General features: G+C 43.5%; 2 protein-coding genes across 6 annotated transcripts in view; one reads left to right on the top strand and one right to left on the bottom strand.

Annotated features, from left to right (window-relative positions):
• Positions 1–1,032: 1,032 nt before the first annotated feature.
• Positions 1,033–16,226, top strand: Napg (NSF attachment protein gamma). Its single transcript, XM_050157974.1, has 12 exons — positions 1,033–1,189; positions 3,700–3,767; positions 4,140–4,224; positions 4,865–4,882; positions 5,471–5,501; positions 6,440–6,549; positions 6,670–6,736; positions 6,990–7,060; positions 10,262–10,340; positions 10,827–10,906; positions 11,482–11,611; positions 13,459–16,226. Exons 1-12 carry the CDS (start codon positions 1,134–1,136, stop codon positions 13,600–13,602), a joined length of 939 nt encoding a protein of 312 aa, XP_050013931.1. The 5' UTR covers positions 1,033–1,133; the 3' UTR covers positions 13,603–16,226.
• Positions 16,227–21,453: 5,227 nt separating this feature from the next.
• The window catches only part of Piezo2 (piezo type mechanosensitive ion channel component 2), a 340,070-nt gene continuing 334,836 nt past the window's right edge, over positions 21,454–26,687 (bottom strand). For 4 of the 5 annotated variants that reach the window (XM_050157961.1, XM_050157964.1, XM_050157963.1 and 1 more), the window contains 4 exons: positions 26,396–26,524; positions 24,786–24,865; positions 22,421–22,604; positions 21,454–21,762 (listed from right to left, as the gene is read on the bottom strand). In XM_050157961.1, coding sequence (XP_050013918.1) covers positions 21,510–21,762; positions 22,421–22,604; positions 24,786–24,865; positions 26,396–26,524 — 646 coding nt within the window. In that variant the 3' untranslated portion in view covers positions 21,454–21,509. Of the gene's footprint in view, positions 21,763–22,420; positions 22,605–24,785; positions 24,866–26,395; positions 26,525–26,687 lie in introns of those variants that run through there. The other variant, XR_007594600.1, reaches the window with a different exon arrangement.

Here is a 26,687-nt window from a genome sequence, read left to right as displayed (position 1 = left end):
GGTTTTTCGAGACAGGGTTTCTCTGTAGCTTTGGTGCCTGTCCTGGAACTAGCTCTTGTAGACCAGGCTGGCCTTGAACTCCCAGAGATCCACCTGCCTCTGCCTCCGGGGTGCTGGGATTAAAGGCGTGATTATGTTTTCTTCACCAGTTCAGTCCACGATGGCTTTGCCTCTTGCTTTTCAGCTTATGAAGCAAGACCATACAACATGGTTGGAGCAAAGTGACTCATCCCATGGGAGGAGAAGATGGAAGAGGAGTTAGGGTCCTTTATATCCTTCAAGGATGTAAAAGACCTGCAATGGCTTACTTTACTTTCACCATGCCTCACCTTCTAAGGGTTTTATTAGCTCTGTTAGGACCGGAGGTTGGAGAGGAAACACTTCAGTGTGCGGACCTTCAAACCGTCTCAGTGGCTGAGCTAGACATAAGATCATCGCAGATGAAAAACTGAGAGGCTACATAGGTATCGTGGGACTCAAGAATATGATTCCAAAACTTCCATTGATTAGCAATCGAGTTGCTGAATCAGTCAATCACCTCTAGCAGATTATTGCAAGAGCCTCTCATCATGTTTGAAATATAACAGACAGTAACCAAGGGTTACAATCTATTTTCTTAATTGACTGATATCTAACTAGAACTGTTATTCAAAAGCTGTAATGGGAGGCATATTAATCCACTATGAAGTGGGTGTGGGAGGAAACACAGTGAGACCCGGTCTTATAAAACGAAAATCATGAAAGACGAATGATGCGCAAATACCATCCTAGATGTTGTAGAGAGAAACTGTAATAAATTGCATCTCAGTATTTTCACAGCGTGGAGAAGCTGGGTTCCGTGAGGGAGGAGTGTTTTTTGCTTTTTGGTACTAAATGAGACCAGTACTTGACATATATTAGTTGCTCCTTAAATATTTGTCGAGTACAGTAACAAACGTTCTAAAGAACGCACTACTTTAACCCCGAACCAGAGTTAGAGCCCCACCAGGCCAGCTTCGCCACAGGAAATTTGAGCTCTTCGCTTTCCGTAGGCGCCCTTCCCGGCTTCCTCCGCGGCGTTCCCACGCCGACGCTCCTGAGGGTTGCGGGGCACTAGGTGGCTTCGCTCTTCGCGTCAGCAAGTCATCGAGGCCATGGCAGCCCAGAAGATAAACGAGGGGTTGGAGCATCTGGCGAAGGCAGAGAAGTAGTACGTGGAGTCGCCGCTGGGCTAGTGACCCGCGCCCCTTGGCCGTGCGCGCGGGCGGATCGGGAGGGAGGGCCGTGATGCTGTCCGCGTCCCGGGGCGGCGCCGTCCCTTGTGGGTCAATCCCCTGCAGTCGGCGGTGCGGGCCTGCACCTCGGCATCTGCAGCAGGTGCCCGCATCACAGACACGTCTGCCCGGCGCGGGTTCCCGAGGGTTTGCGGTCGCCCTTCTCGTAGAGTAGTTGCGGGCTCAGGGATGGCCACCTTATTTCCTCTTCAAGACAGCCAGAAGTGACCCCACTGATGAAATCGCCCGGTGGAGAGCCACTGCTAGGAAAGAGACCTTGTGCCATGCGGGGTGTAGACTAATTCTGGGACCTCTCACCCTTAGACGTCTTGTTCCCTGGGGTACAAGGTCTCTGCTTCCTTAGCCCTATGGGTGTGCCACCATCTGCTTCCGGGCGCAGTAGGCACCCAGCTGTACTGGAAATTGCGAATTCTCTTTATTTTGACGCTAACATGACCCTCGAACCCACTTCCGTGAATTGCAACATAAATATTTAGCGATTATCGACTATAAGAAGTTTCTTAGTACACTGTTAGGGGCACCATAAACTAAGATCTTACCAACTTTCCAAATATAAGTCCTCACGTCACAAAGGAGAAACAGAGGCTGTCAGAAACTTTCTGGAGACCTGTCCAAGACTACTCAGCTGAACAGAACAGGGCCAGTTTTACGCAGTGGAAATCCCCAGGCTCTTTCTTGTATACCACATTGCCTCCAGTGGTTAGGAAGGCAGCTATCGGTGCGGACTGTGATCTCAACAATCCGTGTTGCTGGTGGGAGCAAACATAAAAGACCAGAGCATGTGCTGTCAGCCATAATAAAGTTGCAGTATGTGAACTTCAGGGAGAAGTGATCCACCTGCCTGAGTTAATAGAACAATAGGAACCAGGATTGGCATCCTTTCTGTAATAGCCTTAACTGATCCTCACGGCAGCTGTGTATGGAGCTGAGCCTTTGGCTTCTAGGTGTCTCTGCTGGGAGAAGAATGGTGGGAGGGGCCTTCGGTCAAGGTGGGGTCATAGATGCCCAGACCGTGCTTGTGGCTGCGGCGGGGGTGTATTGGATTCAGGTCTGAAGGGTGTTAGAAGTTGCTCTAGGTAGAAAAGCAGTGGGGTGGCAGGAAAAATGGGCCACGAGTGTAGGAGAGGCAGTCGATTATACTCTATTTTCTGATGGCAGTAGCTCTCATCACTTTCTTTGTCTTAGGGAAGTTTTCTTACTGAGTCTTAGGACAAAAACAGTCAAGGCTGGACATCAAAGTGACATTAACAGGGCCTTCATTCCTAACTAGTGATGCTCTACTGCCTGGGGGTGATCAGCAGATTTTACAATCTCTCCAGCACATTGAATGATTATAACTTGTTGGGGTGAGACTTCCATAACCATGTTACTATAGGGCGTAATAGGTGCTTTCATGACGGGCAGAGCTGGAACTTTGCTCTGCTGCTTATTTCAATTTTATACATTTTATACATGTAATTGAAGGATTTTATTTCTCCCAGAGATAAAACTCTTCACAAACTTGAACATCTGTTTACACACTTCAATATTATTATAGTATGCATGTGTATGTTGTGTGTTAAGTATACTAAATATATTTTACAGAGAAAAGTAACTTCAGAGTTACACCCTGGGTAGTTGATACATGGGTCACAGGAACTTCTGTAGACCTGTGAAGGGTGTGCTTCTAAGGACCCCGTCTCTCATTAGCCCCTGGATTCATATGAAGCAGTGTTATATGTAAGCGGGCTTTCACTAATTGAGTTGAAATGTAGAATATAAGACGGCCTTCAGCAATTCTTACACACACCCAAGTTTGAGACCTACTGGATTAGTTTGAAATTATTTTTAAAATAAAATCAGAATACTGCAAAAGAAAAAGGCAAGAAAGATAAACACTAAACACTGGGTGCCCTTTGCTCTGGCTTCTAGGCCCGCGTCAATCCTGGACCGCCATTTCTCTCTGTTGTCCTAATACTCTCCTCTTTCTCCCTCCCACCCATTGGCTGCTGACTCTCACGCAGCCTTTGCTTTACTCCTCGGGTTTCCCGTCTGAATGTTGTCCCTTAGTCTCTGCAGTCTCTTGGTATATCAGGTGCTCACGGGTCTTTACTTGTCCTCTTCCCAGTAGCCGCTCTGCTGCAAAGGGATGACAATCTACTTCAGGTTCTCAAGCTTGTTAAAGCACACGTTTTGGCACCCACCCAGACAGTTTCTGGCTGTGTAGATCTGGGGTAGGCAGTGCTGATGCCGCTGGTCTGGGGACCATGCTTGTTCTGTTCAGATGGTATATAGGCATTTCAGAAGGAGGAAAACTGCATTTGTGATGGGTGGGGATGGCAGAGGCGAGGGTGCATTTATTATGAATAGTCGAGAAAGAGTTGAGAAGGTGGGGACCTGTCCCTGATGGTACCTTTTATTAAGAAATGTCTCTCTTTCATTCTAGCCTGAAAACTGGGTTTTTAAAATGGAAGCCAGACTACGACAGTGCTGCTTCTGAATATGGAAAAGCAGGTATTTGTGACTGGAGTCCTCTTGCTGTTGTGTATGTCATTAGCGTAATCGGATAACTTCGTCTTAGCGTAATAATTTCAGTGCTCTTGGGTGGAGCAGGCGCTAGAAGGAGCTCTTGGTATTCAGTGGAAGCAGCACCAATGTGTTGCTAAAAGTCAACAATTAAAACTTCAAAAGGCTTCTAAAAGTGTACTCAGAAAGATTATAACTTGCTTTAGATAAAAGTAATATTTCACATTTTTATGAAGCCCCCTATTTGAAATCTGTATTTTACTTCTCACATAATGCAGAGTTGGGTAATGAATGATTCATTTGAGGACAGTTAATGATGGAAATAGAAAGTCTTACTTTTTTTTTCTTTTCCTGTTTCAGCTGTTGCTTTTAAAAATGCCAAACAATTTGAACAAGCAAAAGATGCCTGCCTACGGGAAGCTGTTGCCCATGAAAATAACAGGGCGTATCTTTTTTTTTAGATTTAAAAGGAAATGGAACAGCAAGATTTTGACACCACCTTTCCCTTGAGCGTTTGAAGTGAAATGCTTTTGAGTTAGAGAAGGATGGGCAGTGTGTGCTTTATAGTCATGGGGGATTCAGCGAGTGTTCCTGAGCACATGTTGGTATGAGCAGCCTGTTTGCCTGTTATTTCCTCCTGCTCCTGGCTTTGTTGACAGGGATTTGACTTGAGATGAAGGGAATGAGGTTGCTAGGCATGTGCCGAGGAAGAAAGTGAAAGTACAGCTATTGAAAATGCATAATCTGCTTTGGGAAAAATAGTCTTCCCCAGGTCTTTGAAGATTTATAAGCATTCTAGAATGACATGTTCTTGGTGTGTCGTAAAGGCTACCAAATATAAATGTCCATTCTATCTCCCATGCAAATGTAGTCTTAGTATTCTTGCACTTCATCCTGTTGGTGTAGTAGTTTAAAGTTCTTCGCAGTGCTTGTCAGTGTTGGGGTGGTCAGAGCCAGCAGCAGCGCTGGGTATCGCAGCTTTACTCATAGGATTTGTCTTTGGAAACATGGACCAGTGACTTGGTCTCTGAAGACCATTGATTTCTTCTGTTTTCCTTAATTTTGACATCGTTGTCTTCATTCAGTCTTTTTCATGCTGCCAAGTAAGTAACTTTTCACCCTTGTTATGTGTTTGCAGATGTTTTAAAAGTTGATCTCTCTAACCTGAGAACTTTCCCTCAAGCTCTGTGTTTTTAAATACTTATATAAATTTAATTAAGATAATTATTTTCATTGTTTTAGCCATCAGCTGAACTTTAAAGTCCAAGTGTCTCCTAGTAAGAAAGATTTTTAAATTCTGCATAATGTTTTGCTTGTGAAAACCCAGGTGACTTGAATTCTCCCTTTATTTATTGGTTGCCAGGTGCCCATGGAAGAGATGGGAGCGTTCTCCTTTTGTGGAGCATATTCATTTGTTTTAAAACTAAGAATTGGGCTTGTCTTTTAGCCTTCCTGAGATACTTAATTTTGCTGAATAAATTCAGTTTAGTGTTTGGTGTTTCTAAGGCATCAGTGCTCTAAAAAGCAAATGAATGAAAGGAAACGCATGGCACTAGAAGTGTGGCGGTACAGCCCGGAGTGACACATGGGTGCTTGAGCTCCTTTCTGCTGGTCAGGTGACCAGCATCTTCACCTGAAGCTCTCTCCCTCTTTGTTAAGGTCTCATCAGAGAAATTGTATTCTCTTTGCAGAGCTTACGAGCAAGCTGGCATGATGTTGAAGGTTAGTGAGACTGTTTCAGAAGAGCTGTGCGGGGAAAGTGAACTCGCAAGCTGTCAAGGCAGAGTTCATGTTGAAGTTGACAAGTTTCTTCCCTGTAAAGCAAGAAGGGGTGAGGGTGTGGGAGTGGGAGCAAAGGCTATGTTAAGATGTCTTGCCCAGGTTAGCGCTAACTGGACCCATGGTGAGCGTCCTGTGGCAATCCCTGTAGAGGATTGAAAGTGCCTGTGAAAGGCAGTGGATCGGGAGGGAAGCCTGCAGCCAGGAGAGGGCGCTGCTGGAGACAGCCCGAGGGCGGCTGATGTAGTAAAACTTTATTTTACATGGATGGATGTTTGTTTGTTTGTTTTGTTAAATTACTTGTAGGTTATGGAAAGGAAAATTAGCTTTATTAATTTTTTGGTTTATAAATATCAGTGTCAGGCTGGAGTCAGGAGAGTCTCAAACTAGCTATTGCCACTTTATTTTATTCCTTTTGAATGGAACAATGGAATGTTTTGACTGATGTGCTACATTTATGCTTCTTAATAGCAGGTTAGGGGTTACTATTCTGTTTTAGCTATGAAATGGGTTAAGTGTGTGTGTGTGTGTGTGTGTGTGTGTGTGTGTACACAAGCCAGAGCTCAACATTTGGTGTCTTCTGCCACTGACCTTCTTTTTTGAGACCAGGTCTCTGGCCTGACACTCGCGGGTTAGCTAGACTGGTGACTGGTAGTTCCTGACATGCACCTGTCTCCACCTCCCCAGAGCTCAGATTACAAGTATATCATATGTTAGGCTTTTTGTTGTTGATTTTAGACCTAGATCTCAGGTGGTACCTACTCTGTAGTGCTCTATGTGTGTCAAGAAGTGTGTGGGTAAAATCATGGAATTTCCAGGTGTTAAAACTCGGTTTCTTAAGTTGAGACATTTTCTGCCTGTGCTGCATGCTTTTCCTGAAGGAGATGCAGAAACTGCCTGAGGCCGTCCAGCTGATTGAGAAAGCCAGCATGATGTACCTGGAGAATGGCACCCCTGATACAGCGGCCATGGCCTTGGAGCGAGCTGGAAAGTGAGTGCACAGGGCTGTTGTGGGGTGCCCTGGCTTTGCAGAGGGCTCCTTTTGTCTTGCTAAAGTCCTTTAAGAAACAATTCCTTGATTCTCACAAATTGTATTTTCTGTCTAATTCAGGCTCATAGAAAATGTAGATCCAGAGAAGGCTGTGCAGTTGTATCAGCAGACAGCCAATGTGTTCGAAGTAAGTTAGAATTTTATTTCTTTAATTACTCATAATATTTTCATACATAATATATAGGAAAAGAAAAATGCAGTGAATGCTTTTTAAGATTTTTCTGTGTCGCAGCTCGATGCCTTCTTTCTTCTAGAGGTTAGTGAATGGCCTAGCAGCATTGGTGCTACCATCCTTGGCCATTGCTTTGTGCAGTTGTTGTTGCAGGGTCAGAAGAGTTCCACAGTAACTCTGCCCATACTCCCTTTTCTGATTCCTGCAGAATGAGGAGCGCCTCCGGCAGGCAGTGGAACTTCTGGGAAAGGCCTCCCGACTGCTGGTGCGAGGGCGAAGGTATGGCTTACATTTGCGACTTGTAAACAGCCTTGGCTATAGCTTGTCTACACCGGACAAACCGTGGAAAGGTGACCATCTCCTAAGAGTAGGCATGTAGATTTAAAACCTGTTTTCTATCATAATTCCAAACTGTGTCATGCTTTTGTTACCTAACGGTAACTCCGTGAAGTGAAAGAGGAGTTTCCCATCACACTACTTGGAACCCATGAAACCCATGAAAATCCTCAGCTTTTGATACAGTTGTGTCATTAAATGGGATGTTTAGTATTTTCCACTATATATATTTCTTTAATTTTTTTCATATGTTCTTGGATTTGGTTTGCAAGTATTTCACTGAGAACATTTACATCTATATTCTTAAAGGGGTATTGATCTATATAGTGGCTTCATAAAAAGAATTAAGAAATGTTCCTTCAGTTTCTGCACTGTGAAATAAATTGAGGCATATTGGCATTAATTCTCTGAAGGTCTGATAGAATTCTTTGCTGAATACAACTGACCCTGGGATATTTTTGGTTAGGAGATTTCCTAATTACGGCCTCTATATCACTAGTGGTTATGAGTCTGTTTCAGTTGCTTATATTATCTTGACTTAACTTTGGTTAGGTCAAATGTACCAAGACACTGATCCATGTCTTTTAGATGTTATAGTTTGGTATAATAAAGATTTTTGAAGTATGTCCTCATGATTCTCTGAATTTCCTTAGTTTCTGTTGTAATGTTGCCCTTGTCATATCTAATTTTGTTCATTTCGATCTTCTGTCTCTTTTAGTTAATATGGCTAATGTTTTATCAATCTTAATGATTTTTCTCAAAGAACCAACTCTTCCTTTAATTGATTCTTTTTATTGGTATTTTTGTTGTTGTTTCTGTTTCGTTAATTTCTGCCCTGTCTCCCCTTTGGATATTATTTCTTCTTGTTTTTCTAGAGCTGCCAGGTGTGCCATTAAGTTACCAATATGAAATCTCGAGTTTTTTGATATACGTATTTAGTGCTATGAACTTGCCTCTTAGAACTGCCTTTGTTGTGACCTATTGGTTTGGATACGTTCTGTTTTCATTTTCATTCAATTCTTATAAGTTTTTAATTTTCTTCTTGATTCCTGTCTTGACAGAATTGTTCAGTTTCTATGAGATTATGTACTTTCTGACGTTTCTGTTGTTTTTGATATTCAACTTTAATCCGTGGTAATCAGATGGGTATGGTAGTGTTTCAGTTTTCTTGTATCTGTTGAGATTTGCTTTCTGACCTAGTATACTGTCAATTTTGGGGAAGTTCCATGAGCTGCTGAGGAGAAGGTAGATTCTTTAGAGTTTGGATGGATGTTCTGTAGATTCTGTTAGGTCCTTTTGATTTAGGCCATTATTTAGCTAGTGTTTCTCTGTTTAGTTTTGTGTAGATCATCTGTCTGTTGGTGAGAGCTCTGTATTGAGCTCACTCACCATCACTGTGTGAGGGCTGACATGTGATTTTAACCCTGGTAATGTGGTAATGTGTCTTTATGAACCTGGGTGCCAGTGTGTTCAGTGCATAAATGTTTAGAATTGTAATGTCCTCTTGGATTTCTCCTGTGATTAGTATGTAATGTTCTCTTCTAATTAGTTTTGGTTTGAAGTCTTTTTTTTTTTTTTTGCCAGATATTAGAATGGCTTACATCTACTTGATTCTTTGGTCCATTTGTTTAGAATAACCCATCCTTTAATCCCAAGGTGATATCTATTTTTGATGGTCAAGTCTTGTTTCTTAGATAGCAGAAAGAAGAATCCTGATTTTATAATCCAGTCTGTTAGTCTGTCTTTTTATGGAGGAATTAAGACCATTAAGGCTGAGGCTTATCAATGAGCAGTGTTGTGTCTTGTTATTTTGTTGTGCTATTATCGGCATCCCCACCCCGATTTACTGTTGATACACTGGGATTATTTATCCTTGTGTCCTCTAGGGTGTAGTTAACCTCTTTACATGTAGCCGGTGACTCGCTTACATTTCCTGGCCGCCCTGACCCAAATAATCACATTTAAAACTGTGTTAATTACAGCACTGCTTGGTCAACAGCTTAGGCGTATTTCTACCTAGCTCTTATATCTTAAATTAACCCATTTCTATTAATCTGGTTTCTGGCCAACAACTGGTAGAGACAGAAAAAAGGTAAAAAAAAAAAATCACGCTACACAGCTGCTTATAGGGACTGCTCTGGGGGTGGGAATTCTGAGAAGGAGAAGTACATCATCTCATTAAGAGAATAATCACCCCACTTGTCTGTTTGCATGACTTAAAGGAGACACGTATCTCAGTTTAAACTTGCCCGTATCTCTGCAGTGACAGTAAAGGCCATAGGTGTAGTTTTTCAAGAAATTCAGGACTGGATCAATTCCTTTCCAAGGCTAAAGTAAGTTTTTCTTCATGATGACTACATATTATAAGATTTAGAGATGGAGTATGACTATATCTTATATTGATAAGGTTAACTGTTCTTTTTCAGATACACTGTTGTGTTGTAAGATGTGGAAAGCTTCCAATAGTGAGATTTCCATAGGAATGAAACAGTCTGGTTCCTGTAATTTCATTTCTACAGGGTCTGTGCTGCTCATGCTCACAGTCATGAGAGATGTGAGTTATGGGAGGCCTCCTTTCATTACTTTTTCTGTTTGTATAGCGGACTGCCACAGCCCCAGCTCTTTAAAACAGCATTATGTAATCTCACGGAGTCTGTGGCCATAAGTCTCTACTGGGGTCTCAACAGGCTGAAATCAAGGTGTGGGAGGTACGCTGGGTCTACAGAAAGGCTGGGTTAGCTTGCTGGGATCCCTGAGCAGCAGTGCAGGGAGTAAGGACAGATGGCAGATAAGGGAGTGGTCAGGGCACTGTAGATGGAAGGAAGCCTGGTGATGCAGTCCAGATTGTCTAGAAAACTTTACAGAGCTGCTATTGAGGAGTTAGGAGCATATTAATGCGTGATTTTACCAAACTTATAAATCTCTTTCATGCTAACCTCTCATTTCCTTTGCATTGCCCTGATGCCTCAGGGGGAGTCAGGCATTTGGGAGAAAAGTCTGATGAGTGCAACCAATGGAAACACCGCTGTGGAGCAGCTGACAAAATGCTGTCCTCTAAAGTCTGTGCTACAGGGCAGTGTAGCAGTGGCATCTGCAGAGGGCTTCACATCTGCCCTCTTTGACGTTTCTTTCTTTTGTCTTTAGGTTTGATGAGGCTGCACTGTCTATTCAGAAAGAAAAAAATATTTATAAGGAAATTGAGAATTATCCAACATGTTATAAGGTATTCTTTGAATATGTCTGGCTTGACTTCACTTTAGATATTTTACACATTGGTATAAAGTATTTAAGCTAAGATCCTATGGGTATTTGTCTGTTTCTATAAATCAATAATTTATGATCTTTATGCTTCTGACCATGATGGAGAAAACCATCCTAGCCATCCTTTCTTTCAATAAAATTTTCAACAAAACACTAAAAGTATTCGCTTCAAACTCTGGACAGTAAATAAAAATGGGTGGCCTGTAGATGGCGCCCAGTGCTTGGATGAAGCCAGCAGCTCAGGAGCATGCGTTCCTGGGAGCTCTGTCTCCTCTTGTCCATTGCCCTGAGAGATGTTCCTCGTCATGGCGCTGGGCAGGAGAGACTGCAGCAAAAACTCCAGAAGAGCCCTCCTCCCTGAAACTGGAGGCCTCCCACCCCCACTTGGTTTAGGTTGAGCTCTGGTCATAGAGCTGCAGCTGCATCATAGCCTTCCCTCTCGTTTCAGAAAACAATTGCTCAGGTCTTGGTTCATCTACACAGAAATGATTATGTAGCTGCAGAGAGGTGTGTCAGAGAGAGCTACAGGTAAGGCCTGGCTGTTTTCACTGACCGGTGTTGACTTTCCTATTTCTTGAATTAACATCACTACCTAGACAAGTTTTGTTTTTGCCATGAAACTTTTACAAATCTTCTAAGAGATAAGACTGCCATTGCTGGGTTCCATTGTTTTATTGTGCGTGTCTTGTGTGTGCTGAGCAAGCCCTTACTATAGAGCTGAACTCCAGTTCCACCTCTCACTTAGGGTTTGCCAATCAGCAGTTATGGTACCAGATTTACAAGTTGCTTTTCTGCTTATGCTGTTCCCGGAATGATTTTCGTTACTTCATTATCTTTGCCTTTTAAATGACAACAACAAAGGAGAATTTCTGTGTGATATGTTGCAAGTCAGATGGGGGCATGAATGAGTATTGATCATTTATTACCGTGCGAGTGTCTTGTGCACTGTAGGATTCCTAGTGGCATCCTTGGTCTCCACCCACTTGTTGCCAGTAGCACCCCAACACTTGTAACCATCAGAATGTCTGCAGACCTTCTCCTGCCCTTGATGGGGACAGAAGGAGTCTCAAGGGAGAGCTGAAGTGTGATTTGTGCTTCCGTAGCATCCCAGGGTTTAATGGCAGTGAAGACTGTGCTGCGCTGGAACAGCTCCTGGAGGGGTATGACCAGCAAGACCAAGATCAGGTGTCAGATGTCTGCAACTCACCCCTTTTCAAGTACATGGACAATGACGTAAGTGGGCCTTTTGGGTCATCTCTCCTCTTCTTGAAGAGATTCTCCCCCTGTGAACTGGAGAGTGTTCTACCTCTGTACCTGTATTTTTCACATCAACCTATGCTCATAGAGGAGCCAGCCAGTCTAGTTGAACTTTACCTTGTGTAGGTGATGTAGCCTGCATGCGCTCAGGACTGCTTACTCGCTTCCTAGCTGTGTTGTCATGTGCATATTATAAATTCAGCCTCTTTTCTCCTGCCCTATTTTTTGGTTTATCCAGTTGCTATTAGGTTTTTTACCTGAAAGAGGCCATCCTGGGTAGCTGTAGGCCTGTGGGCATCCCGTGCCTGTGAGAGCTGTGTGAGACAGGCTGTTATTAGTCATCTTCAAGCCTAACCTGTAAAGTGGAAGAGCTCAGTTTATCCCCTAGACTGTTGTGAAGAATCCTCTGGTCTTCTGTGAGAAATAGCCTTACACTTGAGTGAGCCACAGCTCTCAACCTTTTTCCTCAGTCCTTCTGTATATTTATCTGATTATTAACCTTAGAGCTCTGTTACCATGTCAAATTAAGATCTTGAATTTTCTTATAATGATAGAGGTAAAGAAACAATAATCTTTTTTTTTTTATTCTAGGTAAATTCTTACACATACTTTTCTTTTTTTCTTCTTGGTCTCACTGGTGTATAGTACCACCTAGCCTTGAACTTACAGCCTTCTTGCCTCAGTACCCTGAAGTAGTGCAGGAAGTCCAAGTGTGCACCACTCTACCAAGCTGCTTATGCGCTTTTGAAAGCATGCTTGTGTCTTAATAATATGTATGCGGTATCTTCCTCAACAGTGTCCACCTTGTTTTGAGACAGTCTGAACCTGGAGCTCATTGATTTGCTTATCTGGCTGGCCAGCAAGCCAGGGATCCTCCTGGCTCTGCCTCCCCAGTGATGGGACTATAGGCTTTTGTCACTACATTGGTCTTTTGTGTGGGTGCTCAGGACCTCTGGAAGAGCAGTCAGTGCTCTTAACCACTGTACCATCTCTCTAGCCCATTTTTTAAAAGTGTAGGTTCTGGAGATCAAACTCTGGTCCTCAGGCATGAAAAACAAGACCTTTACTAACTGAGTTCTCTTCCCAGCTCCAAATTTGTATTTTTTTAAATTGTTCCTAATTTACACTCTCATTTACTCAGGTTTTTTCTTCATAACTACTAGAAGTATTATGGGTATGTCCATATTATCTCCAGGTCCCCAGTTAAGTACATACTTGGTACATCCACAACTGTGAGCAGTCGCACTGTGGTCTAATGACAGGGCATTTCTCTCAGAATACTAATTCCTGGGGATGGATGACTAGTATTTATTGCTTTGTGCATGTATGAAGTGTGTATGGGCACAGGGGCCACAGCACACAGGTGGAGGTCAGGCCAACTGTGTGAAGTTGCTTTTCCTTCTCTCCTTCTGTGGGTTCTGGGGATTAAATCCAGGTTGTTAAGCTTGTAAGGCAAACACTTTTACCCACGGAGCCATCTTGCTGACCTCATGCACATGTGCTTCTCTCTAAAAGATTAGTTTTTATTTTCGTGTACATGAGTGCATATATTGCACCACATGGGGGTGCCTGCAGAAGTCAGACGAGGATATTGTACCTCCTGGAACCAGAGTTAAAGATAGTTGTGAGTCGCTTTGTGGGCTTCAGAACTGAACTCACATTCTCTGCAAGAGCAGCAAGTCCTTTTGATTACTAAGCCATGTCTCCACGTGCCCCCACTTCCCCATCCCGACCCCAGTCCTTTTTATAATTAGCTGATGCTAAGACACTGTGTATCAAGATTCTAGTTTTCCAGCTTTAATAACTTGTCTTACTGTTGACAGTACGCTAAGCTGGGCCTAAGCCTAGTGGTCCCAGGAGGGGGAATCAAGAAGAAATCACCAGCAACACCCCAGGCCAAGCCTGATGGAGCTGCCAGCACAGCTGCGGAGGAGGAGGAAGACGAGTATTCGGGAGGCCTGTGCTAGTACCCTGCCTGCAGAGATGAGAAGCTGGGAATCCTGGCGAGCCTGTTGATGGGGTTAAGACTCATCTGTGGACATCTGTCACGGAGATTGTGACGCTGAGTGTTAATACATGTGAACTTTAGCTTGCCTTTCCCCAACTCAGCCATTGTGTCTGCTACCTGTGAAGCTCTGTACTTTCCGTTCTAAGAGCAGAAATGAGCGGTCATATTTTAATAATTGATTTTAAAATGTATAGATAAATTTCAGATAAATTATATTATAAGCAAGGCAGGAAATAAGCATAAATACTCTTTTCTCATGGGTTCTTGTAATTTATTGTTAAATAATTGTCACTGCATTTTATTTAACGTTACTTCTAAACGTGATTTTTCTTTTTTTCTTTTTTTTTTTTTTTTTTTTTTGGTAAAAATAATTATTTCAAAACTGGTCTGGTTCTTCCCACCATCTTTCCGTGTTGTCACATGGTATTCATGCATGTTCTGACTAAGGTTCTCAAGAGCATCGTCAGTGCCCAAAAGAGAGGCAGACAGCAGGTCCTCAGCGGGCGGCACTCCAGTGTCACCCTCCAGTCTGACTGTGGTGATGGTGCGTGCTGACACCTGACACCCTTACACGGGTGGGGTGAGGAGAGCGTTGATGGTCACAGAACTGGGAACGTTGTTGTCGCCCTGCAGGCTAAACAAGTGTGGAGTATCAGCCCCAGGTTAGATGTGCTACTTAAAGACCGAGATATGGCACAGTTATCTTCCCGTCCTGTCAGTGTGGCTGCATTGTACCAGTAGCCTCAGCTGGCATTGTGGACCATGAAGAAGCATGGCAGAAACATGGAGAGGAAGACCTGGGGTTCTCTTTTTAGGGGTATAAAATGTAAGAATGAAAGCAATGTTCCTGTGGACGGAGGACTTGTCTCATTCTGAAAAGAAAATTTATCCATCACCATATTAGATACATTTAAATTATTGAGTATTTTCAGAGACAGGTTTAGGACAAAAGCCTTATAGTATTTAGCTTAATACATGACCACAAAATGTGGAAGGCAGAGTGTTGGTGTTTTTTTTAAACAACAATAAAAAGGCTGGCTGTGTTCCAAAATGGGACTAATTAAGACCATTTGCATGAGTCCAGAATGACAGGTAATGTTCCTGTCAGTCTAGTATGCGTGCATTTCTGACCTCCAAAGCAGTTCTGATTCAGAGTTCATAATTTAGCATGAGTTGTTCTGTATACTACAAAAAGTAAAAAGCCAGTGTGTGTGTGTGTGTGTGTGTGTGTGTGTGTGTGTGTGTGTGTGTGTGGAGGGGGCGACTGCATTTGAAGGACATACATTTAGGACTGGGTTACCAGTCTTTTCGTACCTCAGAAGGCCTTCCATGCTTATTTCCTAAAAGTTAGTTTTGAAGCATTCCTCTTTTTCTAAACCTGTATGGCTTCGACCCTCTCAGAACTGGTGTGGACTGCAGAGGATGCAAACAGCAGCAGAGTGTGCCCCAGGCGGCAGTGTCGACTGGACTCGTCCCTGTCGTCATGCTCCACTGCCTGCTCCACCGCCGTCTCGTTGTGACACACCGTATTTGCATATAGTATGCTTGGTTTTGCTGGCTTTCCAGAATCTAGGAAAGTATCTTTATGTTACTGGTCCTAGCGGGAGATCTCAGACTAGCATCCTCTGCCAGGCGTGCTTCAGTAGGTGGATGTCACGTAGAGTCCCTGCACAGGTTACAGGTCTGATGCAAAACACTAATAAAAGTTTTATATTTTCCCCTAAGTTACCCGGAGAGTTGTTTGGGTTGCCAGCTCATTGTGTTTAATTGCGTTGAAATTATGACTAAAGCTGTATTTGGCATTTTTCTTTAAAGAGGAAATTGGTATTTCAAAGATGGTGTCAATGTTGTGTTTACCTTTAGATCCAACCATCATGCTTATTTGAACAAATTAATACTCTATAAAAGTAGATTTGGCAGTACTTAAAAGTTACTTTAGGCAATTGTGTGGCCCCTGCTATTCAATAAAACCTTGCAGGGAGTCAGTTTTACTCATAGACATCTTAAAAAAGGAACCATGAATGCATTGTGGAGCAGCATTGCAGCTCAGTTTTAAAGCAGCGGAGGGTTTAGACAGTTGTACACCTCTCGCCGTCCAGAGCCAGCGCTCAGGATCTGGAGCTTGTTTTTGTGTCGGTTATTCTGGGTGGTGTCTTGGGGATTTTGCTCCATGTGTACACGTTTTCTTTTTTTTTTTTCTTTTTACAGAGGTCTATGTATCTAGCATTTTATTTTTCTACCTGCATTAAGTCTGCACTCCAGAGAGTTTTAGTCAGACTTGGGAAACTTAGTGTTTACAACAAGAACTGTTTTCCGGAACTCTTAACACCCTCTATGAAAGTGAAAATCTGCATGAATATGCTAGAACCATTTAGTGTTTAGTTATTGTAAGTGAAGTCAGTCTACAGAACACATTTAATATATTGAATTTGTAAATATGCAGAATATGGTATTTGTGTATGGAATCTGTGCATTATCATATATTTTCAGATTTTTGGTGAGTAAAATATTAATATGTTAATGGAAATTAGATGTTTACTTCTGAAGGAAGATAATTATGAAAATAAAACCCAAGACTATGAATGATTTTAGTTTTATTTGCTTATTCATTCTCTTCAAGGACACATTTTCTTAATCACTTACATTATTTTAGTTACCTTTCAGAAGAACAACAGTATTTATCTGTCCTCAGTTTTTTTTGCTTTGTCAGAGTTACTGTATATTGAGTCTTTTAAAATACCAGTCATTTATGTCCTAACATACTGCTGTAAAGGCTGCTCACCGGGGAAGTCGAAGACCAATGAACGTATCATCTAAAGGAAGAGTCATCACAGGGTCAGAGGAGAAGAATGGGGATGGTATTGTTTCACAATTAGACTTAATTAGAATCTAAGTTACTAATTGGGTTTCACCTACAATTATACACTGTTTGACAGTATTGTCCCTAACTCTGAGTGGAAATTGATAATATAACTTGATATTTAAATTTAGGATAAGTTGTAAAAATACTAGTCCATAGAGATTCTTGGACTGTGAATTCATGTTTCTCAGGATCCGGTGACATGTTCAAGTTCCTTTTTGGTCACCAGAGCATTTGTAGTCGCATGAAGAGGCTGAGAGATAGTGGTGGCCTTTGTTCTTAGTGGCTAGTGCCGGCAAACATCCCAGACACACTTGGATTTAATGATCTAAAGACGTACCGATTTGAAAGAAAAAAAAATGAGGCAAACATTGATTTTAAAAACGGAGCAATCGCGTTTTTCCAATCCTTCTATTTTCCACAGCAGCCACCCACTAAAGAGCAAGTGTTACAAAAGTGTGAGTCTGTGGGGGCATTCTCGTTCAGATAACCAGGGGTGTTTACTTAGACAACCTGGTGCTGACACAAGATGTACTCAGGTTCCCATTTCTTTGGCCCTATGCCCCATAGTGCTCACTTGCCCTGCCAGAGCAGAACTCTCAGGTGACCTGTGACAGACACACGGCACAAGTCAGACTCGATTGTATTAAGCAGAGTTGGGAGTGATTACTGCAGAATAACATGGTTCCCTTCTGATGGTGATTTTTTTTTTTAATGAAGCCCGCCTTCATAAATGTGACTATCACATTTTGGGGGCAGCTGTTCTATTACATAGATCAACATCCTGCCTACTGGATTGAGTTTACCAAAGACTACTAAATTGTGTACCAAAATCCGTGAAGTCTGAAAAGGTACAGAAACCAACTGGGCAATAAAGCTATTTCAAACTGCATTGAGAGATATCCTTCTGTTCTTCACGGAACCACCTTCTTCCAAATTTAACTAAAAAGCATTGATTATAGAAAATGCAAAAAAAAAAAACCCTAAGGAAATAGATATTAATATACCATGGCCCAATGCACTGGGAAACTGAAGTCCGTTAGAACTAGAATCTGACTCGGAAAGACTTCACTTTAAAAGGCTGAACCCCACAGCCGGGATCAAGTCGTCTCTTCCCCACAGCTCTCTCTGGGGCAGAATTAGGCAGCTGTCTATGCTGTGGCCTAAGAGCAGCCCCTAAACAGCACATGTTATGTATGCTAGGTAGAACTAAATCACGTATATGACATGAGACAAAGGTTTTATGAAAGTCCAGTCTTCCCTGTGTTGTGGGGATGGATCCAGAGGATCCCCAGGGGGATCTGTTTGGGGGAGGCTCTCAGGGCTGCTCTCTGAAGAGGCTCCTCTGGCTTTCCCACCCCTCCCAAGTGATTCTCTTTCCCTGTCTTCTTCACTTTCTCTTCCACTTCATGGCCTGACCATGGCCTTGAGGTCTGTTCATTCTGAACAACCTCATTTCTGGAGGGGATCTTATCAGCTTCCTTTCTGGACCCACTGTTGTTGACTTGTTCTATATTTGACAGAGTTCAACCGCAAAGGTAGGGTCAAGAGTCCAAGCCACCAAAGGTCATGTATTCCCCTGAGCATGTGCAGTCAGCCTGCAGCTGACCTCACGGGGCGCCACCCTCACCTCCCACTCTGCTGCATTCCAGCTCCCAAGATTGTGTGCTTATTCTCCACATTTGCTTAAATTTAATGACTTAACCTAAATAGGTACAAAAATACTCATTTCATGTTGACAGAGCAAGTCAGGTTCAGTGCTAATACTGCTTTCTAGTTTCAGGAATGGACCTGTGATAAATTTCAGTGATCAGGTTATTTGAAGTGGGAAGACCCACCTTAAATGTGGGTGGCATCTTCCTGTGCCACCCCAGATAAAAGGAGGTCCGAGGAAAAAGCTTCACCTTTAACCTTTCTTACTGGTGAGTTTACCTGCTGCTAAAATACCCTTGCTGATATCAGAGCCTGTCCTCTGTAGGCTTCAGCCTGACTTAAGGGAAGTCCCGCTCCAAAGACCTTCCAGGCCTTCAGCCCCAGGGTGGGGCTGCTAGGGTACCCATGCTTATAGACTGAGATTAAGTTCTCTGCCTGTCTAGTGTGAAGACAGCCACTGTTGGTGTCTCCTGACAATACTGTGCAAACCAATCTAATAAATCCCCTTTAATAAATATTCGTTCTTTTGGTCTGCTTCTCTAGGGGACCCTAGCTAATCTGTGAGCCTGGAGAATAATGGCCATTTTGTCTTTGGTTTGTACATATCTTTATCAAAACAAAATAATACATTAACTCCAGTGTGAATACTGGCATGCCATTTTATCCGAGGAAGACCCGTTATAATGATGAAGGGATTAGAGAACAATTTTAACCCTCATCAACACCCAGGCAAGTGTAATGCATCCATCTCTAGTGGAGTTTGTAATACAAGAATCCCCAGGAGAGGTTTTGGCAGATGTGGATACTTAGGCAAGGTGTTTTGATCAAGTACTGCCATGCTGTAGTATGTCTCTGTATCTCTTTGGCTGACTGTAATTTTATCAATCTATCCTACACAAAAGTAATGTTGTTTGGGAACAGCCTGGCAGGATATGGCCACTGCTGCAACAGTGTCATAAATCTTACAGGAGTCACCAACCACTTCCTTTCTGATTGGATTTGAGGGCTGCTTAACAAGATGGAGCTTTGGTATTATTTGTTAACTAGGGCAAAAAACAAAAACAACAACAAAAAAAAAACCCTAAAACTAGTGAGGTGGGCCCTCAAGAAAGAACTCAAAACTATTACTCAGATAAATGTGTGGTTATTAAACTGCCCCCCTAAGTTATCTTTATACCCCCAAATTAGTGCATCTCTCGACCTTCATCAAAGAGGCTTCTCTGAGCATAGATGAAGATGAATATGGATATCTAGAGCTGGAACAGGGCCTCCCATTCTACCACGGAGGCATATTTAAAAGCTTTTTGACTTCTAGTTTTAGACAGAGTCTCACTGTGTTGCCCAGGAGAGCACTGAAATCATGCTGAACTGGAATATAGTCTTCTGTTGAATACCATGGTTAAAGACGGTGCAGAGGACTTCTGGACAGGCCAAGGGCACACAGCCCGGCACCCAAGGTATCATCATTCCCTATGCAGCCTTTTCCCCTCCAAAACCTGTATCCCAAGCCATGCCAAAACTCCCCCTGGGCAGAGGGGAATAGAAATGTCGTATACTGTTAGCAAATGCCAGGCTGGGCCACACAGGCGGCAGCCCTTAAGGGCGAGCAGGGTTATATGCATTCTCATCAGTGGATGAAGGTAGGAACTACGCATGTCTGAAGGGGCTGCTGGGTTTGTGAACTCTCGTAGGTGACCCACTTGGCTAGCTGCTAATTCTAGCTGCCTGGTGTCATCAGAGAGTTCTACAGCTAAGTGACTTGATTTTATGGCTGCAGTGATTGATTCTAACAGTGTACATTGTCAGACTGAGGCACACTGTACCATGCGATTCTCCAGAAAATACTAGAAATGATTTGGGCTCTGCTGTTTAAGAAGTTCCATATCAACTATCGTTGTTTCCCCTTTGTGAATTACTTTGTTCCCTGCTGATATCCTCTATGTAGAGCACCTGTGTGGCAAAGGAAATTAACAGATATGTCTTCTTACCTTACTTTAACTCTTGGTATGCTATCTGGAAAAGAACCACTTTTCCAACGCCACAGAAAGGGCAAACAGATAAATAATGAATACGTAAACACAGTACTCTTCAGGTCTTGACTTTGCAAGATGTGCTTTATTTAAGTCAGTCCTGAACCCCAAGTACACAGGAGTGGGTTGTTGACAGATTCTAGCCCATTCAATGAATCTTCTCAGAAACTTTATTTTTAATAGTGAATGAAAACTATATTTCACTCATAAATTTTCATGCTACATTGTTAATTCATGAAGAGGTTGTGTTTCCAATGATAATAATTTAAGAAAAGGCCATATTTTTATTTCCCCAAGCTCAATATACATATTTCTTTCATAATTATGAACTTAAAAAAACCCGTCTTAGATGTAAAAATGTGAACTGGAATATGTAAACTCTTTGATATGCCTGAAAAACAGCAAGGAAAATGTCAGACTGGAAAAACCACTGCCTTAAATCACGGAGTTGGGAGAAAGCATATGAGAGGGGGCGGGGAGAGGCAGAAGAGCCCTGTGGCCTCAGTCACTGGAGTTACAAAGCTGAGGTGGTCCCATCAGGCTGGACTGACCGCTGCTGTCCTCCTGTTTCTGGCGCAATAGGAGCCATCTGAAGCAGAATGGTCACCGCTCCCTGGGTGTGGCAACCACCCGACCTCAAAGCAGGAGTCCACGGAGTTGCTTTGCGGAGTGTATTTTCCTGAGAAGTCACTGGTGTTTCATAGAAAGATTCTTACTAGTCTTCAGTTGAGATAAGGCAGTGGGAGTGTCACTAATGTTATCTTTTTGCTTAGGCTGAGGCTTGTCCTTCCACCAACACTGTCTGGGTCACGGGTTTCGCCTTTCCTCTTGAACGTTGGGCAGTGCTGCCGCCTCCTATTGCTGCTGCACTTCTGGAGTGTGCTGAGGGCTCTGGGGCTCTCTGCTCAGCAGTTTCCCCAGTGTGGGAAGAGCTGTGTGTTGCGCTTTGACCATGACGTCAGGAAAGGTGAGGTCCCCGGAGAGTAAGACACAGGTGCCTTTCCCTCTTCTCTGAGGGAGGGGACCCTCCATGAACCTTTCACATAATCAGTAAGAATGCAAGACACTGTCGACTGAGAAAACTCTAAAGCAAAGAGCCCCGATTTCAGAGAAACGAGAGCACAGAGAACTTCAACAGCGCCTTCATGCGCAAGGTGGCTCTGGTGACAAAATCAGCTTCTTTCAGCCACCTGCCAGAGAGAAACCATTGCTGCCAGACTAGAAATGCTTAGCTCTTCTGAGAGTGTTGTGCTTTTTCTTAATTAAAAAAAAAACAAAACAAAACAAAATGTTAGCTCTCTTCGCAGTCTGGGTCTTAAGGTATCAATTTGTTTTTTCTCTAGTCCACTTGATCATCGTTTCTGGCGATCGGTACAGGAATATCAGTTTGGCATAGAGGTCTTCCTCCAGCTCCAGCTCCCCCGTCTCCCGGACTAAAAATATATCTGTGCACAACTTCAAAATCCGGTCCACATTTGGAAGCTCCTCAAACATGATAGAGTGAGAGATGCCACTGAAGAACTCACGAACAAATTTCCCAATTACAAGGACAACTGATGCGTATAATCCCATGATGCTGAAAGAGAGGGCGAGGAGAAATAGTCCCCCAACAATTACTATGGTTAGAAACACATTGCCTTGGGCAATACTGTGATAAAACACAACATATTGGGTGGAAACACAATTGCATTGTGTATGCTCTTTTGAAAGTAGCTCTCTTCCCTTTAACAATCTTGTCTGGAGGTCTATTTTAAATAATGAAATGCTGGATGGGAAGTTTTTTTTTTTAAAATGAGGTTAATTTTTAAAAATGTAACATGATGTACTTGTATCTTAAGAGGGATATTGTATTGTCCTGTATTGTATTGTAATATTTAAGCACTAGAAGGCAAGGAAGTGGTCTGGATCTGCTCAGAATTGTGGTGTCTATGTGATCCATTTGCTCAGGGTCAGAAAGCAAGCTAAGACAAACAGTGGTAACACCATACCAACTTGCATGAAACCATGCCGTAACAAGAAGGCACAAAACAAAGGGGTCTCCCAGGGCTGTGTGAGTCACACAGGGCATTCTGATGCCTTTGGGTCTCTTGTCCTGTGTTTTGCGATGGAAGGGCATGGCTTTGCGACTTTCAATACTGTAGAGACACAACTCAGCTGCTAGGAGGAGAAAAGCTGCTCTCCCAACTTCACAGGGTCCAGACACTATAACTACTGATCGTTACAAGTTTCCTTACCCATAGCCAGCCAAGAAGCCCAGACTCGGGGGGCTGACTTTGTCATTGAAGACCACCAGCTCCAAAGCTTGGGACCCCTGATTGTATATCCTATTTCCGGTCAGGTTGAGAACCCACCACTCACTGTTGGATTTGGTGACATTGTCTCTGAACAAAATGATGGTGATGTTCATGAAGTTATTTTCTGGAAGAGGAAAAAAACAAAATGAAGGCAGCATGAGAGTCTCAGGATTTGATGCAAATTAGAAGTTCTCAGTGGCAAGACACATCAACGTATGTAGTACACAATTCCAGAACGTCAAAGGCACAGGGATAGACGAGACAGGCAGGTGGAGAGGAAAGGAACCCTGGACATCGCTCAGATGAGAGTTTTGTCAGTGCTGCCCCCTTGTAAAACAGCCAAACCACAGAGAATAATGGAGGGCCCACCCCCTAAGTGGCTGTGCTGAGCATCCAGAGAGCCGGGTGCATACAAAGCCCTCACTGTCAACCTTGGATGCAACTGATCAGTTCGTTTATATTGCCAGCATTTGGCATGTATCTTGTCAAGAGGAAGGCACTTTACCAGCTGTTGAGGGTTTATAGCATGACGTGTAATAATAATGTTCCTTATTTTAGTGGGAAAAGACTGTATTCACAATTATGGTCATGTGGCAACTAGCCTAAGGCCAGCATTGTCAAGGTCCCTCCCTTGGAGAGAGCCACTTCTTCTGATTGATGGAATCTATGGCAGCTTAAAGGAGAAACAGCGTGAGTGCCCAGTTTTGCTGGCTCCAGAATGTGGAGGGAGAGAACAGAGACAATTCATCTCAGGAAGGACTGATAGCAAGAAGTTCTTCAAAACTAGACCACCTATTATTATTAACTTAGGACTTTGGGGTATAGTAATAACTAGGGTTCTCAAGCTCAGAGGCAGTCACAAGGGGACCGTCTGGCCCTGAGTTCAGAGAGCTTCAGGTTTGGATCTGGTTCTGCTGAGTATATTGCTCAGGTGTGTCATCCACGCCTCAAGCATCAGTCTCTTTGCGTGTAAACCGGAGATAACCATCAGCTTATGCTACACATGTCTGGGGTGACATCATTGGATGTAAGGGATGGCAGGAGCTGTAAGGAAGGAGGGAATTCCATGACACTGCAGGATAGAAGACAAAGAGGGCTGGCCTTGAAAACAGCGAGGGCACAGCTTTCTTTGAACCTCCAGGGCCCTGTGAATAAGGTGCTTTACAAGGAGGAGGAAGGTGGGTCAGGAGCAGCCACTGGGCTGAATTGGATCTGCCCTGGCAGCCGGTGGGGAGGCCATCTGCTGAAACAGTGGCTGGAAATAGCTTGAAAACTCACACCGTGTTTTTAGGAGAATCTATCTTTCTCAGGCTAAACAGTTCTACAGCTATTTCTCTTTTAAGAGGAAATAAGAAAACTTCCCCTGCGCATCGAAGCTGCTCATAAAAGCATGCCCATTTATTGTTGACGAAGAACAGCATGCAGACATGGACTTGGCCTTGCATTTGTCCTGATGCCTCACTAGGGTCATCTCCATGGGAGGCTGTAACTGCTCACTAGCTGAAAGTGAGCATCCTGGAACCAGGTCGCCAGTACCCATGGTGCCTGGCACAAAATGCTTCACCCAGGATGGCGAAAGGACCCATGCTGGACACCTACATTACACTTCGCCATGATCAAAGAGATCAGCGACTTCAGGAAACGAAGTCAAACAATTCTCTATAACAAAAACCGTTCTTTAGTGACAGGAGATAGCCTGATACAAAGTTGCCACAGGGCCAGCATAATAAACTCAGACCTGACTTGTTTGCTGGTAACCAGGTTCCGTGGTATATGCAGCTATCCAAAAAATGTTATCGAGGCATGTAGTCTGTGGTTGACAGAAGTATCACGGGGCATACAGCTGTCCCCCCAAACAACAGCCTTCCTTCCATCATGCCTGTGCTGGAGAAATCCAATAACTGAGACATGCTATTGGTGTGTACCGACCCTGGGGCTCAATCAAGCACATCTCATGTTGGTTTTTTTTTGTTTGTTTGTTTGTTTGTTTTTTGTTTTTAGTGGGAGAAACCACCATGTTTACCAACGCGTGAGGCAATCCTCTGTAAGCAATCTGGTTGCTCAGAGAATCAATTAAGCTAAGTCATAAAACATGGGTATGGCTCAGTCAAGGAAAAGCAAGGGAAGAACATGGCTTGCAGGTGTGTCAATGGTTCCCCTCAGCAAGAAAAGGCAGAGGCTTTATGGCTCTGGTAATGCAGGGTAAGAGAACTAGAAGGCAGATTGCTAAATGTTCAAAAGGCAGACTTCTAAAACTGAAGACAGGCAAGATTTTCACAGTTCTGGAATGGCTTCTCATTCTTACCAGAGAGAAGTTGCTTTATAGGCTTTGAGTTTGAATCACTGGGTGCCTTCACGTAGTACGGGTAGATCCTTTCTATTGTCCTGCACATTAAGAAAATAGAGAGACGAACTTTAGCTGTTTCCACACCTAAGACTGATGTCTTTGCTGCCATTTTGACCTTTTAGAAAGCAATGATAAAAGTACTCATGCAACAATATAACATAAAGATATCTTAATTTATGGGATCTTATTATAACCACAGCTCCCCAAAGCTGAGAGTCAATTGATTCTACCCAGAAATACATGTAACTTATGGTACATATAGTTTGAAAGTAGCTGCTGGCCTTTCTTACATTTGGGACCTGTTACTGAGAAAAAGCCATTTTTGTTGGCTAGAATATTTTAACAGTTTTCTTTAGCAGTGAGCTCTTTACTGACTTTATTTATTTATTGGTATTTTAAAAAAATACCTACAGTACACAAGAGTATCTGCTGAAGGGTGAGCTTGAGGACAGAGCACGGGACCTGGACCCTAAGCTTTGTTTGTCTTAGAGGAGCTGCCTGACTCCATGTTCTCTCCTCTGGAAATGATGGCTAGTGAGGCACTGATGATCTACAAGAGCCCCGGAACATCAGGGATTTGTGAAGTCAAGGAGGAGCTCAGTATTCAAATGACCGGGTCCTAGTAATCTTCCCGCCCAGTGCATCAACATGAGGCCACGGCAGCCTGGAGTCAGACGCTGGGAAAACTGCCAGTGGGCATGTGGACTATTCTGTCGGTTTTGAATATAGGTCCTCTTCCCTATGCAAGGTCTTAGTTACCCTATGGCAGTTTGAAACAGAGCACATATGGGGTGTGTTTTTCCCTCCCCCAATTTTCTGTTGCCTCCTGTCTTTCAATCTTCCCACCCATTCCGCCAGTTCAGTATTCAGCTGCCCTAGGACAAGAGTCATAAAAGGAAGGGGCCTGTCCTTGGATTTGGATGATTTGTGGCAGTTAGGAACAAGTTTTGTCACTCAAAGGTAAGGTCAGAACCTGCTAGGCTGGAAGATAGAGGCAGGGAAGGGGAAGTTTCAACACTGGAGACAATCTGCAAGCCTGCCTTCTTGCTTTGAAGGTGAATGGTACCTAACTCAGGAGGTAGGCATGATGACAGAAAGCCTGGATTATTTAAGTGAAGTCCTTGTCCTACCCCTTTAAGGGAGCGACCTTCAGAGCAGGGAAATGAAGCAAACACTGGCTTGTATTATGATGGGTAGGTAGATGCAGGAGAATGTGAGGAGTTTCGGCACCTCTAGACACACGGGGAATCAGCACAGTGACACCCCAGCGGGTAGATAATGGGGTCTAAAGACTGAGGGAGGGTTGCCTTGCAGCAGGCATTGGCCACCCAGAGTGGGAGAACAGTGTGCCTCACGGTGGAAGGAGAGCAGGACACTTCACCATGGATGGAGAATGTCCCCGGAGCCACCCCCACTGTCATTCACAACATACACACAACGACAGACAGACAAATTGGAGACAGAGTCCTGGGACTGAGAACTGTCACTTGCATCCTCAAACGAGTTCGGTTGCATCAGAAGTCTCCACATTCTGACGCAAGCTCTGTTCACAGGGCTACTCAACTTACACGGGCGTGTTTGAGCTTTCTGTGTCGTTGCCGGCGATCATTTTAGCTATATTATTTCGTGTTTCGTTTGCCAGAGGGAAAGAAAGCTTATCGGTTGCTATTTCTGCTTTGGCACCCAGAGTCATGTTTCTGTGATGGAATAAGAAGAAAAAGGAAAAAGCTGAAGGTTAGCGATTGCTCTAAAGTCTGGAGGAGAGACCCGTGCACACTTGACTCACTGTGGTGTCTCACCAAGTTTTCAGTGAGTCCAGATTTTTCCACCCCAACTGTCCTGGTCACCCCACCTCCATTT

Source organism: Alexandromys fortis, unplaced genomic scaffold (assembly GCF_014885135.2).
Source record: "Alexandromys fortis isolate MF-2015 unplaced genomic scaffold, M_Fortis_MF-2015_v1.1 scaffold_94, whole genome shotgun sequence".
NCBI lineage: Eukaryota > Metazoa > Chordata > Mammalia > Rodentia > Cricetidae > Alexandromys > Alexandromys fortis.
This window is presented reverse-complemented; position numbering and strand designations above follow the sequence as displayed.

Coding starts and splice junctions, on each gene's coding strand:
- Napg (XM_050157974.1), top strand. CDS start 1,134: ATGGCAGCCCAGAAGATAAACGAGGGGTTGGAGCATCTGGCGAAGGCA. Junction 7,061..10,261: donor CTGCTGGTGCGAGGGCGAAG/GTATGGCTTACA, acceptor TTTTGTCTTTAG/GTTTGATGAGGCTGCACTGT. Junction 10,341..10,826: donor ATTATCCAACATGTTATAAG/GTATTCTTTGAA, acceptor CTCTCGTTTCAG/AAAACAATTGCTCAGGTCTT.